General features: G+C 42.3%; 1 protein-coding gene across 3 annotated transcripts in view; it reads left to right on the plus strand.

Annotated features, from left to right (window-relative positions):
- The first annotated feature begins 2,189 nt into the window (after positions 1-2,189).
- Positions 2,190-16,988, plus strand: part of CDK14 (cyclin dependent kinase 14) — a 562,452-nt gene continuing 547,653 nt past the window's right edge. Inside the window, exons 1-2 of one of the 3 annotated variants that reach the window (XM_053655083.1) lie at positions 2,190-2,542; positions 9,498-9,529. In XM_053655083.1, coding sequence (XP_053511058.1) covers positions 2,452-2,542; positions 9,498-9,529 — 123 coding nt within the window. In that variant the 5' untranslated portion in view covers positions 2,190-2,451. Of the gene's footprint in view, positions 2,543-9,497; positions 9,530-10,670; positions 10,692-16,988 lie in introns of those variants that run through there. The other 2 variants (XM_053655082.1, XM_053655085.1) reach the window with 2 other exon arrangements.

Raw genomic sequence — 16,988 nt, forward strand, 5'->3', positions numbered from 1 at the left:
TAAAAGCAATGCATTCTTTGGGTAAAACATTCAAATTATACTTAAAGGTTTAGGGGCCAAAGAAAATGTTCTTCCTATTCTGGGTACACACACTTAACAGAATTCTGGCTTTTTTTCCCTCAGAAATTTCCTATGCATATAGAAAAATATACATGTATATTTTTGTTCCCACAAAAATGTACTTATGATAAATGTTTTTTTCACTTACCCTAGATATCTTTATACATTGGTATATATTGAACTATCTCATTTGTGCAAATGTTTACTTATTATGCCTATGTATGCATATATCATAATTTATTTAAACAAAGGTTGACTTTTTAAGAATTTGTAAATACTAAATACTGGGGAGATAAAACACAGGTATATATATGTGTATATATATATGTATATATACACACACACACACACACACACACACAAAATAACCATTTTCAGAGTAAATAAAAGAACAGCCACAGACATATATAGTCAGAGTTTATTAAGTTAATGACTATCTTTGTTGACTCTTAGAACCCATCAATAATTTGATTGGTTTCTTAGCTGCTGATAACTTTCTCCCTAACCAACTTCAGGAGGAAGTGACGAAAGTGAAACTTTTTCTGCCTGAGGCCACACTTAGTGTTTCTGCAAGATCCAGATATGGTCACCAGTAACTAACATCCCTGTATTTGAACTCATACTGACTTCCTGGCAATTCCCCACCCTCCAGGGCTCCCACTTGGCTTGGCTTCCGGTCTTTTTCATGTAATCTATCAAAACCCTGTAATATGGTCAGTACTGAGAACAAATCTGAATTCTGCCTCACAATATAAGGAAAGCAGGGGGCTAGTTTTTGTTTTAAGATAAAGATCTATTAACAAAGCACAAACTCCCCAAAACTTCCTTTAAACCAAACTGCATTGTCACATGTTCACAAGCTCTTATTGCCCAGCCAGATGACTCGAGATTACTAAATTTCTATTCATAAGAAGTTTGCTGGCCCCAAAACAACATATGCAGGCCCTCCCCCATCTTCCTCCTCTCTCCCCTGGGAGACTGACATTTGGAACCATCACTGTAGTAGAATGAAGATAATGTGTGTTTGCTGCCTGAACTGTTTGTTCTGGGGTTTTATAAAGCACCTCCTGCCTCTGCCCCCCTCCTCCCACCCCCCCACCCCCGCCCTTTTAAAGTTCTTTTTTTTTGAATTGGGGGTAAGAGGAGGTCAGAATCTTTCTGGCCTCCAAGTCTTCGAGTTTAGAAACATATTCTGAGCATGGGAAATAGACTAAGGCCTTCTGTTTGCTCCTTACTGTAGAACTAAGTATTCATATCAGAAATCACTCACATCCACATTCCAATGTCCGTGGCTGAATGTGACAGGGGATGAGGGACACAGTCCTAGCCCTGCCTTGCGGAGTTACAGTTGAAGCTTCCGCTTTTGCTCTTGGCTCTAAAAATCCCACCTTTCCCTTTGCATCTTCCACTTCCCAGCTCGCTTGGCAAAAATCAAGGAAAAAAAAAAAAAAAGACACCGTAAAGCCCGAGAGTGTCCTCGAGGCCTTCCCACTTCCCCGGGTGGGAGGCAGCAGTGGTGGCCACCTCCTTTTCCCCCAAAGTCTGTGCTCTTTTCACACGCACTCGTGCACTCGTGGCAGGGAGCAAACTGCTCAGACAAAACGATCTACGCTCAGTCCCTTTCCTTTCAGTGGCCTCTCCACAGCCCGGGACGCAGTCCCCAGCCTCGGCCGCCTCCTAGCCCTCTGGGTTCTCGGCCCTCCGAGGGCCGGGGTCGGATCCTCCAGTGAGGGCGGGGCTGCAGGCCCCGGAGGAGGGCAGTGAGCCGCCTGGAGGGGGCGCTGCGGGGACACCAGCCCAGCAGGGAGGCCGCAAAGATCGGGCTCAGAGTCGGGAGTCCGGATCAAGTCTGGGTCCCGCGCCCTCCGCTGTCGCCCGAAGGGAGCGTGGGGCGGGGTGGGGTGTGGGGGAGGCGGTGGCTGGAGCCGTGGGGGCGGGGCAGCAGTTCTACGCAGCGGCTCATTCACCTGAGCGCCCAAAGGGGCTGGGCATGCTGCGGGTCCCAGCCCCGCGCCCGCGGAGACCTTGTCCCCCTCCCACCCCCTCTTCGCCTCTGGCTGCGCCGCCCCCACTGCCGGCTGCGCCGCTCCGCCGCTCCGGGTTACAAAGGAGGGAAAATGAGCCGGGCGGCGGCGGTGCTGTGCGCAGCCACCACGGCCGCAGAGGTCGTGGCCGCCCCGGGCAGCACGTAGGACGCCCCTGCCTGCCCGGAGGTGGCACAGGCCTGAGCCGAGCCTGCAGCTCGCTGCTCGCCTCCCGAGCCCCGAGCGTCGCCTCCCAGCCGGAGGAGGAGTAGGAGGAGGAGCCGCCGCCTTCCCCGCCGCGCTCTCCCGTTGTCTGCGCTCTGCTCTGGACCAGTTTGGGGAAGTTGCTGTGCCCAGTGTCGCCCAGATGTGCGATCTCATTGAACCGCAGCCAGCCGAGAAGATCGGCAAGATGAAGAAGTTGCGGAGAACTTTGTCGGAGAGTTTCAGTCGCATTGGTGAGTGGCGCGCTGCCCAGGGCACCTAACCCCGCGCCTGCTCGTTCAGCCCCGCGCTTCTGGCACCAGCAATGCAGCGGCCACTCGGGGCTCCCGGGGCTCCCGTGGGGTGCGCTGAGCTGCACGCGTATGGTGGAGGGAACAGTACTCGGGACCCGGGCGGGGGGCTGATGACGGAAAGGAGAGACACCCCTTTCTTTCAGGATGTGGGGTTTCATTTGTGGATGATTTTAAGCCTACAATTTGGGTTTTCTGTCCTCGCCACTGTGCTGAGGCTTTCGCGCGGGCGGGGGACAGGCGAAGTGACACCCCAACCCCAGACGTACACTGGACTCTCCGGCCACGTGGGCCAATTGTTTTTTTTCCCCCCTCATGTAGCCTTTGGTATTGGGTGTTTAGTCAATAATTTAGCTTTGGAAATTGGCGAAACGTTCAGTTGTGCTTGGTATTGTTTAACACAGCTAATCTAAAGAGAAGTGGGGCAGATACCTTGGGACCTTTTGTTCGGTACTTCAGGTCCTCGAAAGCGAGATTTGGGTGTTCAGTCCCCAGGTCTCTGAATTTTTCCATTTGCTGCAGAGAAATGCGCGCTGTGAACTTGTCGGAACATTTAGGAATGTCTCTCAAACTTCCATTTAGAGCTCCGGGGCTATTGTCTTTCAACCAACCAAACAACTGACTAACAAATAAAAACCGACTGAGAAATGTTTAGGACATTTAAGAATAGATCCAGGTGACAGGTTATGTAGCGGGGTGACAACAGGATCCCACGGAACGGGTTTGCTGGGTTTCTAGGGCTGGCCTTCGAAAACCATTTTAAACACTAAGACAGTGGCTACCACCTCTAACATAACTTTCATATACACAGGTAACTGCTTTCAGCCAGAAAATCGTGCTGGCACTAAAAATAACCTCTTAGAACCCCTAAGAAGCCTTCTAGGTTTTGTTTCATTTATTTAACCTGTCATCATCGTTAATGAGGGTGTTAATGGAAATTAAGCAAAAGGTGCTTACTTCTTTAAAATAAAACCCTGGAGTGTGTGTGAGTATTGTAGTAATCCTTCTGTCCATTTATTTAAAAACCATTACCTAAGTGCATTGGAAAATATGCAAACTTTCTTCAAGTAAAAAAAAAAAAAACATGGGCCAACGTCTTGTTATCTTTGTTTTTTAACTTAAACTTTGGTATTAGGTTACAAAATCTTACCCAAGATGACTGTCAAGTTAAGGTATGAAACCAGTATTTAGTCATTTTTTTTACAGGTGAGGGATGAACATGAAGAGTCTGCACATGCAAATGAAGTTTTAAACCAGAGGAATGGAAGAGAAAGGTGTTGAGTCGGTGTTTATTATTCAGGAGGATGTTTCAGCCCCCCCACCACACCCCCCCAAACCATCACAGAGGCGGTTCTGGAGTCCATTAAGCCCTGTTCTAAAACACATTTACTGTATATTTACTAATGCTAATGACTCTGTTGGAGCTCTTCCAGTTTTGTGTTAAATAATTCATTGCACTTGAATCTCAGTAAGAAACCAAGAATATTAATATAAAAAATCCTTATGTTTAAATAATTGCAAGAATTTGATAAACACTCAGTAAAATTTGGGTTAACTACAGTGCTGTCAAGTGGGGTATTATAGCAATCGGACTTTCTAGGTTCCTGAGATTTATGATGTGAAACTCATTTTGATTCTGACTCTTGTTAAAATATCTTCCAAGATCTATTATATTTTACTTCCTTTCAGAAACAGCACAGTACAGTAAGCATAACTGATGATTGTATTGATGAAGATCTTGATTCTGAACAGTAGCTCTCATTGTGGAATACTGTAAAAGGAGATAAAGGGATTTAAAGTGATTATGGTCGACTATTAAGCTCGAGGCATTTATTAGAAGTAGCATTACAGAAAAATGAGTCTTTGTTATCTATGTATTTTGTTGATGTTTTATATGCAGAATAAAAAGTCGGTGAAATCAATCTGATTATTTAAGGGTTTTGAAGGTCCTGGAGGCTGTCGAATTGAGGTTTACAATGGGATTATGTAAGTGCATAGATGAAGGGTGTTGTGCACCAGACTCAGGATTTCTGGTGTTTCCACTCGGAACAGAGTGACCTTGGACAGGTCTCTCAACTTCTGAGCTTCACGTATTTTTTTTTATGTGCACATGAATTTTGTTATTGGCATTTAGTGAAATAATACATGAGAGGTCCTATGCGGTATGTAATAAAGACTCAGTAGATGTTCATAATATGTTAATATCACTATTAGTGATTGCACATTCCATCATACTGACATAGTTATCTTCTAAGTGGAAAGCAAAGTAAGTAAGGGAAGTGGCCACCGACTTTACAGCAGAGCCAGGCTGGAGATAGAATAGGTTTTAGAGTTGGGCTGGTCTGGAGTTGAACCCATTTTTCTCTGCTTGCTGTGCACCTGGGGCAACTAGCAGAATTTCTGTAAACCTCAGAGGTCTCAGTTGTAAACATTTTTAAGGTTGTCTCGAAGATTAAATCAGATAAAATACATAAAATATCTCATGTAATATCTGTCACATGGTGGAAATCATTGCTGGAGGCTTATTATTCTGTCCAGTTTTTTTGTTTATCCCATATCTTCCTCCTTTCTTCATTGACAATTCACGAGGAGATTCAAGAATAAGTGCTTGCTCCTATTGAATAATCTACCATTACGATGTATTCATTCCCTTTAACTAATATGTGATGGCTTTTGAAGTAAACATAGCCACTTAATTTCGCCTTTTTAGTGTGATTCAAAAGTGTGGCTTGTTACACAAGTATGAAAAAATGTATGGTATTATTGTCCAGCCATAAGAAATTAAAGGCAATTTTTGAAAGTATGTGATATCTAATAAATGCTTATGAATAATTCTGACTATATAAAAGTGGAAGTCCTAATGTGTAAATTATTCCTAAAATGAAAGATCCTGCCAACTTGGTCACTGCCCACCTCAAATACAGCTAATCTGAGATAACTCTATTATAAAGGTCTAATAAAACACATTGGCTTTCAAGGCATCACACTCTTAATTTATGACATCTGCCTGGGAGTGACTCTAAAACAGCTATGGTTCTTTTACAATATGGGGGTAATTGAATTTCAAAGTCATCCACTGAGTTCAGTAGTATTTATGGTTTTCTGCTAAATCCATAGTGTCAGCGTGTGGACCTGTTTAGAAATCACCACAGTTGTCCTGAAATTTGTTACCAAAGACAAAACAAAGACAAATTTAATAAACAAAGACAAAAGGAAATATGCTAACTAATTGTTCAACACATTTATATTAAAATCTATTTCCTCTTTTCTTCCCTTTATATTTTTGAATATCAGCCTAGGAGGAAAAAAGTTTTCTGTAATATCTGGTGTAAGATTAAGGTCCAACGGACATTTCTTCCTCTGAATGCATTTCTTCACCCTTATTTGGATTTTTTTCTGAGAGATCGGTAGTTTATACTTTGTGATATATGAGATGAAACCCACGTGTACCATTTCTTTAGAAGAGTTTTTGTGAGAACCGAGTAGAAGGAAGAGTCTGTGGTTAAATGAATTTTTAATTTTTAAAGAGTCAAATGAATTTTCAGTTTTGTTACTGTGTGTCGTAAGTGCGTAATTCTAGAGCCCAGTTGTCATTGGATACGTCCATCTTGTCAGAGAAGGGGACGGTAAGGTTGAAGTGTCAGATAAAATTTAACTGTGGTACCTCTCCCAATGTCATTTCAAAAGGTTTTAATTTGAAAATTATGAAATGGAATTCACATCTAGGATCCCTTCATAGGAGAGAATAGTACATAGTTTTCATATGTCAAAACTTTCAAGTGCCTTGAAATGTAAGGTGTTGTCTTTTTGCCACTGAGGTATACTCGTGTAACTCATTTAATTCAACAAATAGTTCTTGAGTACCTCCTATGTTCTAGGTACTACTCTAGCTTTTAGATTCTGTGACCTTTGTTACTGGTCTTGTCCTCAGGACTCTGAGATAAGACAGGCCATTGCATGAGTTTGGCAATATGTATGGAGTGGAAAACGCTACCTTGAAGATAAGTGTGATTTGCTGCTGAAGAACGTAGAAGGGCCACCACTTTAGTCTTGGTGAGATCATGGAAAGCGCTCTAGAGCTAGCAGTGTCTGAGCAGAGGACGGATTAGAATATCTGATTACCTTAAACGGTTTAATACACGCCCCTCTGTTAACCCAGAAGCATGTAATGTGCTTATTATTCCATGACAACCTCGAAGACAATTTCGGGCTTACGTTTACGTGAAGGATTAATGACAGTCATGGACTGTAATAAAAAACGAGATGTTGTGTGCTTGTTGAGGTCATCAGTGACCTGATAAATATTTTGAAATGACACCTTTCCTTGGCCTTTGTTGTTACTATGAACTGTTCAGGGCAAGGATTCAGTATTTAGAAGAAACTGTGTAAGGTGTCAGTCTAGCAAGGGAGGGTTTCAATGAAGCTGTGGGTCTTAAAACATTCCCACCTGCAATATCCAGGGCTTCGGAAAAGTTTAGTGCCCCTGGGAGAGAATTTGGCTTCTGCACTTACATCTTAGAAAATATACCTGCAGTCCCCTCTTCTGTCTCCTCCTTTTCTTCCTACTTACAAACCCCACTTCTTTATCTAGGATGTTGGAGGAATTGGCAGGACTTAAGGGGCAAGAAGACAACAGCCCACTCTGCGTGTTGAAGCCATTCTAGCTTTCTACTTTCTTCATCTCTCAACTTGAGGGTCTTCATTCCATATTTGCAATTCTCTAAGGGATAGTATCAGCTGTGGCTTTTATTGCTTACTTTGCTTAAGAAAAAACCATGGCTACATTTCCAGAACTTTTATCATGTCCAGAGTAAATATATTTAGGAGTTTGTATTGTGAATTATAAGCTTGCTGCTGTTTGTCTCTTGTATGGTAGCCACATCATGTTTTTCATTAATCTTTGTTAAATATGGTAGGTATGAGGCTATATAATAATTGACTTCATATTTGGAGTCAATGATCTAATCATTTCTTAGTCCAGAAAAATGTTTTTTTTAAGATGGACCTGTTTGTCTATAGTTACATAGGTCATTAATATTTTGTAGTGGAATCACTAGTCAAGTATGTTAATTAAAGGACATGCCTTGCTTTGAGTGAGGGGTATAGTCTAGTAACAGTGTTGACTGGTGCTTAAAGAAAGCCTTCCAGCCCTGGCTGGTGTAGCTCAGTGGATTGAGCGTGGGCCTGTGAACCGAAGGACCGTGGTTTGATTCCCAGTCAGGAAACATGCCTGGGTTGCAGGCCAGTTCCCAGTGGGGGACTCCCAAGAGGCAACCATACATTGATATTTCTCTCCTTCTCTTCCCCTCTAAAGATAAATAAATAAAATCTTTAAAAAAAAGGAAAGCCTTCCACATGAGGAGTTTTACATTCTGAGTTGACATTTAATGATTAAGAACTAACACCAACAACCATCAAGAATATCTAGGATCTTATATACTGGGTGAGGCAAAAGTAGGTTCACAGTTGTTTGTATGGAAAAGAATACAATAATTAATAAAAATAATATGAGAATAAACTCTGTTTCATGTACTCACAGCTGTAAACCTATGTTTGTCCCACCCTGTATTTCTGTCATTTCTATCGATGGAATAGGTTATTTTAGATTTATTGTAAGTTTAATTAAATACATAATAAAATATGTAATTGGATGTAAGAAAAGGTTATCTTTTAATTTTCCACTAAGAATAAATTGTTCTCAAATAAAGGAAGTAGAGAAATCTATTACGGATCAGTTTCTTAGGCAAAAGGAGGTGACTAAGAATTAAACTTTCAGAAACATTCTGTGTCCCTCAACCTGCCCACATCCCCTAGACACACCTCCACAACCACATACTTATTGAGGTTTAAAAAAAGACAAATTTATAGCACGAAACAGGAAAAAATGACCTCTTTAAGATTGCTAGACTATATAATATAAACTTTGATATGATACTTCAGTTTAGGCCCATGACTTGTCTCAGAGCTTAATTGCCAAAGTAATTTGCTTTCCATTTGCTTTTGTCAGAATGTGGCTTTCTCAGTAAGAGCTACCCAGGTACTTCTGAGTGGAATGGAACTAACCAGTGTGTAGACCAGTAAACACCTATGCACAATTCCATAAATTTGAAACATGTCTCCAATGAGTGGTTTCAGCTAACTTAGCTACTTTGTGCATTATTACTTTAGTGGGAAACATTCTAAGTAATTGTGGGATTTAAGGAACTAGGCGTTTGCCAGCTATTCATGAAATACTTCTCTTTCTCTTTTCCATTTCTGAAAATATACAAGTCATGTATATTTAAAATAAATTTCAAGTATTCACTAGTTCCTATAAGATACTACAAATGTGTTGCTTCCTGTGTTGATACTCTGTTATAAAATTTCTCATGTTAAAATGTTCAAGTTATGTTTCTGCAGTGCTTATTGTACATGCTTTACACCATATTTAAACTTCTCTCAGTATGAAAATTTCGTTCAGGGCATTGTGTGGAGCGGGGGTCATACTGTCGGTTTGGGAGGACCACATACCATGCATAATGATATATGTTCAAAAACCAGAAGTTCAAGGGAAAGTTCTTTAATATTAATTTTGATTCTTTCATACTTCCATTTAAACATTTTCCTACTAAAGAAGATAGGGGAGAGATATGCATACTATTTTTCCCTATTTGGGAGGACAGTGTCATTTACATACTTATGAGAGTGTTTCACAAAGATGCATGCCAGGTAATTCTCTCTCTCATTTGCAGTTTTCATCTTTGTATCGTAACATTATTATTCAGGTTGGGGTACAGTTTTACTTTTGAAATGAAAACAGCATACTGCTTTGGTATTCTTTCTGTTTTCTAGAACTTAGATACTTGGCCTCTTTGAGATGTTTCACAATAACTGTTTCCTTTCCCTTTTTATTTTGCAGCTTTGAAGAAAGACGACACCACCTTTGATGAGGTAGGTTAAGTTTCTTTATCTAATGTTAGATGTATTTAATTACTGTCAGGTCAAGTCAATAGGTGCCAACTTCGCACTTAGGAACAGAAGACTAAATGCCTTAAAAAACCCCAACAAGGGACGATGTCTCTTTAGTTACATCATATTATTTTCTGATTTTAAATACTCAGTCAAGTGAACGGACAGAAATATGTCTTTTTAAATTAGCAGACACACAAAGGACACTGCAGGCCTTGGTGGCGTTGCCTTCTAGATGCTGGCAGTGCTGCGCAGCCCAGGGCCGTGCGCCTGCTCTGGACGGGTCCGGAGCAGGCGGGAGCCGGGCACCTGGGCTCCTCCCAGACCTCCTCTGAACCAGGGTGTGATGCGGTGTTGACGCCACAGACCGTCTCCCAGAGGAGGAGCTGACTTTTCCTGTTCTAGTTTTCCTATTCTTTGTATATCAGATCTGCCTTTATCTACCTGCTACAAAGTAGCAAAAAAAAAAAAAAAGCAAACCCTGTTCAAGTCAGGCAGGGGTAATTAATAGCATTGTGAATGTGATTTTTCAATTGTACTCTTTCCTGAGTTTTTTCTGTATCAGTGGGAGTCACCAGAGAAGTAATGTGTTTACAAAATGCTCTCAAGAGTGCTGTAGAGTGGTGGTTCACTGTCGCCGTCCAAAGCCACAGTAATTGATCTGTGTCATAAACTGGGCCACACGTGTACACATACTTAATGTGTGTTTATGTATGAACACAGATGTATCTTCACGGTGTGCTTATCCTGAGGCCTAATGAAAGCGTGGAGTAGTTTTCTGTGATTATTTAACAGCTGTGGAATCCATGGAATATGCTACCTTTGTCGTAGTGCTTCAGAGAGGAAAGGACATTTGTGCTCATGGAAAGTCCCCTTGGCCAGGTGGCTGGCTGCGGTGCAGGGCAGGACCGTCCAGGGAGAACCCGCTCAGACTGGGATTTCTGGATGGGGCCAGCGTCATTTGGCTCCCACGGTCTGCTGCTCTGTCGGCTGCACCTGTTCTTTTTTGGGGCCCAGCTCCACGGAACTGTGCCCCTGGGCTGCAGACCAGCTTCCCCTGCCAGCGTTCCCGAAACATCCTCTGAAACTTAGTTACTCCAGACCTGAAGCGACAGAGGGATCTTTTCTTGTCCATCTGTAGCAGGTAATAATGAGGTTTCCCCTAAACCTGTATTTCAGGAATTTCAACAGTGTTAACGGAGATGTTGTTAGGAGAGCATTTTCTCTTTTCTCAGAGGAAACCAGTGTGAGAATATTGGCACCTTTCCTTTCTCCATAAGGAAAAGTCTCTCCTCTAATTATGGAGGTAATTTAAGATCACATAACAGAGAAATATAAGGAAAAGGAGAAAGAATTGTCCCAAATCCTATTACTCAGTTACAACCACTGTTGAAAGTTGTTGCTTCTTTGTTCATGTTAAAAAAACAAGCAAAAAACCCCCACAGTCCATGTATTATATCCTGCTTTTTTCCTTCTAACCTGTGACAAACATGTCATTTTCCTGTGTTTTTACAGATGACTCCTAATCATCAGTAGGAGTGTAAAAAAGCTCTTGTCTCATTTAAGTGCCGTTGTTCATGATTGCATGTTATTTTGTCCTGTGGCTGTGACACGTGACTTTCAAAATAACCTGAGGCTGGAGCCTAGATGAACGTTAACGATGGGGATATCAAACCCATAACTACCCACCCACTGTCCATTACCCCGAAACCTCTGGATTTTGTAATTGGAGGGAAACTTATCCATAGCTTTTGCAAAGTGTTTTCCTTCCTCTGTACCACAAGAGGTTAGATAAATACCCCAAATCAGTAGGTCTCTGGAAGAGACTTTGGAGGTCCTGGGGCCCCCTTCATCATCTCACAGGTGAAGAAGTGGAGGTTCAGAGGAGCCAGGTGGTTTCCAGTGAATCAGGAGAAGGCCCGGGGTTGGAGCCTGGGAGACAGTGGCAGTAACGGCATCCCTGTGTATAAACAGACCCTAACCCAGCCACCCTCTCGAGCAGTTGACAGACTCTTTCCTGTTACAAAATTGTTGTGAGGATTAAATAAGCTCAGTTTACAAAGGTTCCAGAATGGTGACTGGCGCGAAGTAAATGTCTCTGATTCGGTTTTATCATTGTCCTTGTCCACACCGATGCTCTCACCATGCCACCCACCTTCTCCAGTTGGAAGGGCTGGCAGTAGGGTGAAGGATTTAGTTCAAAATTAAGAAAAGGGGCTCTGAGGAGAGTTGTTTTCAAATATTCCTCTACAATTTCATAGAAGGCTTTTTTTGGTGATTTGCACATTAATGAAAACTGTGAGAATATTGTGTAAAACCTGCCGTGTTTCGGGTTCCTTCAGAGGATGGCTGCGTTCAGCGCTGTAATCCCTCAGGTGTTCTGGGTGTGGCTAACATTCAGCAACTGTGGAATAAGAGTAAATATCTGTTGCCAATAAGAAGAGTGTTGAGCTGAATGTCAAACAAAGAAATTTCTCATTTGCTGGTTCCTACCTTTTGGGGCAAGCCATTTAATTTACCCAGGGTTCCATTCTTATCTGTAAAATCAATCAGGTAAGACTGTGGTCTTTGAGTTGCTTTCTATGCTTAGGTGTATGGTAGAATCCTATGTCACAATCGACATAGAATTATAGTTTTACCAAGATCAGAAAAGAGAATAATGTGGTTATACAAATGGGAAGTCGTGACTTCTTTGAAGATCATCTTTGGAGTATAGTGATAGAAGTTTTTTGAACTTGTTTTGTGGTCTTCCTCTCAAAGTTGGGGGACCTCCACTGTGTGTTGGAATTCAATTAGGACTTGAGTCTTAAAACCCAGGCCTGGGTCAGCTCCTTAGATAGGCAGAGAGGTGAGCCAGCTGCCCCCCTTCTTCGTCTTCATGAGTGGGAGGGCTCCTGGTCTCGAGGAGTGGGCTCCTCCAGGGTGCCCGGAACTGAGTTTAGTTGCTACTGGTTGATTTACGTAGAGGATTTTTCTAGGGTGTGTGAACATGTTTGACCTTGAGGAGAAGAAAAAAAATATGGACCTGTTTGAAAAGTACATTCATTTACTTGTTCTTAAATAGGCTGAAATGCCATGACTGTTAATTTTCATAACCAGCCTGGAATTACATTCAGGAACTGCGTGCTAATGCTTGCAGAGAGAAAATGAGGTGCTCTGGAAGTTAAGTACTGTGGATCTCGGACTGTCACACTGATAGCAGTTCTGTTAGAGTAGGGAGTTTTGCTGAAGTCACTGTATTTGGAGAGAGGACATTCTAAGAATGATCATTTTGCCTTTAATTCATTGTGTATCTGGGTCCTGATTAAAATATGGAGCATTTTATGTCCTGTGGGTTTAATCTGCACATTTGAGGTGGACAAACTCATCCTAAGGATATTTCAAATAAGTTTTATTGGTTTTCGTTTGCCATTTTATCGTTTTTCCCCACAGAACTTTCTGCTGTTTGGAGCCCTGGGGTTTGACCCAGCACACGGCTGAAATGAAGGGGCTAAGTAAATAGTTGTTGGGGAGACAGATGCCTCAGCCAGATTGCAGGAGGCAAGCAGATTGCTATTTTGTGTCACTGCTTAAAGGGGACACAGTGTTTCTGGTGACATTGTGATGAGAGCTTCTAGTAAGTGTCAACTTCCTATCTGTGACACTATTGCAGAACTTTCCAAATTTTTTTCTCACCTTTGGTCCCCCAGCAAATGGCCCTGGTGTGTCCCCTTGGTGGCCCTTTCTTCCCAGGAAGAGTGGACAATGGCTACACTATGACTTCTGGTGAATTTTTGAATCTTATTTTTTTATTTCATTTGTTTTAAAATGGTAATGATATCTAAAATGTAAAAGGTCAGAAATACAGTTAATCTGCCCCAGTGTAAAATCAGCACATTAAGACCATTTGAACTTTGGAAGCAAAAAGCTCCAATTTACAATTGAGTGTAAATATATGTGTATAGAAAGACTTGGAAAAGTCTAAAGCCACAGCAATTCATGAGTGGTTCTGTGCATAAATTAAGAGGTTAAATTGTTTAGTTTTAGCTCTGCTTCAGGCTTCTGTTATTTTAGCTGAGTCAGAACAAAGTGTTGACTCTGCTTGGCTTTTTGGGGGAGAAATACAAAACTTTTAGTGATTGAAATAAACCTTTGAAATGCAAAGAGTTTTATTTGTTTATGGTATATGATTCAGAAAGTTAAGTCCTTATATGTTCGAAAAAAAATGGGTGGTCATTTATGAGTTTAATTATTCACTGTGCTCACTTATTTCGTGTTTGCAAAGTGTCAGGAGCTGCCAACACATTTTGGCATTATCCAGCTACTTTATCTTTTGTATATTAAAATATCTCATTTTTGTATATTAAAATATATCTTATTTTTGTATATTAAAATATCTCATTTTTACATCTGATCTGTAACTTCTTCAGGTACCTTCTTATCGGGTAACTTGCTTCCTATCTGCTCAGTCTAATCATTTTGTGAGATGTAATGACTTATGTCTGGAAAAAAGTCCAGCCATTGTTAATATAACAAGAACGATTTGCATGATATCAACATAACCTGGCAGCCAAGGAAAGTGGACTGGAATGCATATGTGTGAACAATCATGACTTCACTGTACTAGTCAGGGGGTGCATTAGACGCATTGAGTGAGCATGTGTACTGTGTGGCCGTCTCACTGAAAATGACTGAGAGAACTTGAGCAATGAATCTGCACTAGCTTTTGCATTAAACTTGAATATTCCTCTGTAGAAACTATTCAGGTGATTCAGAAGGCCACAGCTGTGGGCAACTGGTAATTGGCAGCTTCATCACAACAATATGTTGGCTCATGCATTACGTCCCATGCAGAGTTTTTTGGTGAAACATCAAATCACCCAGGTGACTCAGCTCCCTACAGCCCAGATTTGGTGCCCTGAACTTCTGGCTTTTCTCAAAGTTAAAATCGCCTTTGAAAGGGAAGAGATTTCAGGCTATTGATAAGATTCAGAAAAATATTGGGAGAACTGTGTGAGGTCCCAAGGTGTCTACTTTGAAGCGGACTGAGGCATCATTGTCCTATGTACAACGTTTCTTTCACCTCTTACCTTCTTCAATAAATGTCTCTATTTTTCATAGTACATGGCTAAATACCTTCTAGACAGACCTCCTGTATGGGGACAGTGTTCATTGATTTCAGCTTCTAGTCCATGTTCCCTGTTGTTATTTTGTAGAAAGACGTAACTAGAATACCTGCAATGATAAATGTGGTGATTTTTTAATGAGATCTAGAGTCCAGGGCTTCGGTACAGATATGATTTGGGGACATTCTCGGCCATTCTTTTCCATATGCCGAGGTTGGTGGGAGCTGTCGCAGTCTTTTCTCACCCTAACCATCGTCGTCATTGGAGGCCTCAGTGTCTCTGTGCATGATGTACATACATGGCATGCAACAGACTAGCTTCAGTTTCCCTGACTTCCTCCTCTAAACTAACACCCCCCAGTTACAGTCTTGCATTTCTAGTTCTCTCACTCCTGCTGAACTCCCTCTGTTTCTTCTTCTTCATTGGCCTCCAGTTTCCACTTCACCCCTCTGTTGCCTGCCCTGTCCTTTTCTTCCAGCTCACAACCCAGCCCCTCCTTTGTTCACTCATGGTACAGCACTTTCTTGTGAGTATCCTCAATGGCCTTGCCCCTTTGTACTTTCCTTTCCTTGTAATCTACTCTGCCAGCTCTTGATTTTGACCTGGCATCTTTTCCTTTTTCACCCAGTGGCTGCCAAGAGCTGCTTGAAGAAATCACTCTATAAATAAATTTATCGTTACCAGCCTTAGCTGGATCCTGAGGCAACTATGCATGACTTACACTGTATGGCTGGCCGGTTTCCTGCTGAAACCTTTCCACTGCCCTGAGACCTCCAGCATCCCTCCTCCATCCCTCCTTCCTTTAAGTGGATCACTTTCCCTCCATATTTGTTTGCTGGAGTTGCCACAGAGAATTACTGCAAACTGGGTGACTTAAACAGCACAAATGTGTTGTCTCACAGTTCTGCAGACCAGAAGTCCAAAGTCAAAGTGTGGGCAGGGTTGGTGTCCTCTGAGGGCTGTGAGAGAAGGATCTATCCCGAACCAGCCTCCTTCCTTAGCTTGTAGACGGCCATCTCCTTCCCGTATATCTTCACATGGTCTTCCCTCAGTGAACGTTTGCGTATCCAAATTTCCCCTTTCTATAAGGCTATCAGTCAATGAATTAGGGGCCCACTTTACTTCAGGGTGACCTCATCTTCATTTAACTAGTTACATCTGCAATGACTCTGTTTCTAAATAAGATCACGTTTGGAGGCCCTGGGGGTTGACTTCAGCATAGGAATTTTTGGTAGGCACGGTTCAACTCATAACACTCTGCAAGTTCTTACAACACTGAGTACTACTAGGCATCCGCGCCGTGCCCACACAGCTACCTTTGTGTGCTCCCATCTAACTCCTCACCCCACCCCCATCTCAGAGGATGGTCTCCTGTTCTAGGCTAGTTCCTCCTCTTCTCTTGATTCCTTTCCATGTCAGAAACTTGTGTAATGGAGTCTCTCTTATCTACGTTTTCTGTCTCTTCCTTTGTACGTAGGTATTTCACCATAGGCTCCGAGCATGTTTAAGTCTCCCCCATCTCTTTCATCACAACGGAAACCCTGTGTTCTCTGGGGTTGTTTTTTCGAGCTTTCCTCGAATGGTTTGTCTGTCGCTTGCTTTTGGCTACCCTATGGGTTATACTCACATCAGCGTGGCTGACTCAACTCCAGCTGCCCCATGGAGGTTATTGCCTCTGCATCCTGATCTCAGCACTTACACAATGTTACTCATTCTTATGTTCCCTAAACCTGCACCTGTTCTCTGTCCTAATTCAGTTATTAGCATTAACAGCCACATGAATTTCCAAGGCAAAAATTGACACCATCCTAAATTTCCCTCCAAGCCCTAAGTCCAGGAATTGGCTCTTGTCTGCTCCTGCCATCTCTGTTCCCACCGCCGAGGCGCACACTCAGCCTCATCCTGTCCTGCCTGGACTTGCAGTGGTCTAACTGGCTGCCCTGCCTGGAGCTTGCTTCTCATTCCAAGTGAATGATAGATCTGAAATAGAAACCCATCTTCCCATCAGCTGGAGGTTCAAGTCCAGACTCCTAGCTTGGCTTTCAAGGCTTTTCATGCTCTATCTTTTGCCTGCCTTTTACCTCATCAAATAGTCATCTCTTATTTGAATGTCATCATTGGCATTCCAGCTGCCACGACCTGAGTTCAGGACTCTTAATTGATCTCACTGTCCCAAATGTCACTGTTCCATGCCCACCTTCCCAAACGTCTTTCTCATCATGATACTTCCCTTCAATTCAGAGATTTCTACATCCAGTATTTATCAATGTTTGTTTTATGTGAGGCTCTATTTGTGCACTGAACTTGACTCTCGATCTAGCCAGTCTCGAAGAATT

Source organism: Artibeus jamaicensis, unplaced genomic scaffold (genome assembly GCF_021234435.1).
Source record: "Artibeus jamaicensis isolate MK-2021 breed Jamaican fruit bat unplaced genomic scaffold, CSHL_Jam_final contig_923, whole genome shotgun sequence".
NCBI classification, from domain to species: Eukaryota; Metazoa; Chordata; class Mammalia; order Chiroptera; family Phyllostomidae; genus Artibeus; species Artibeus jamaicensis.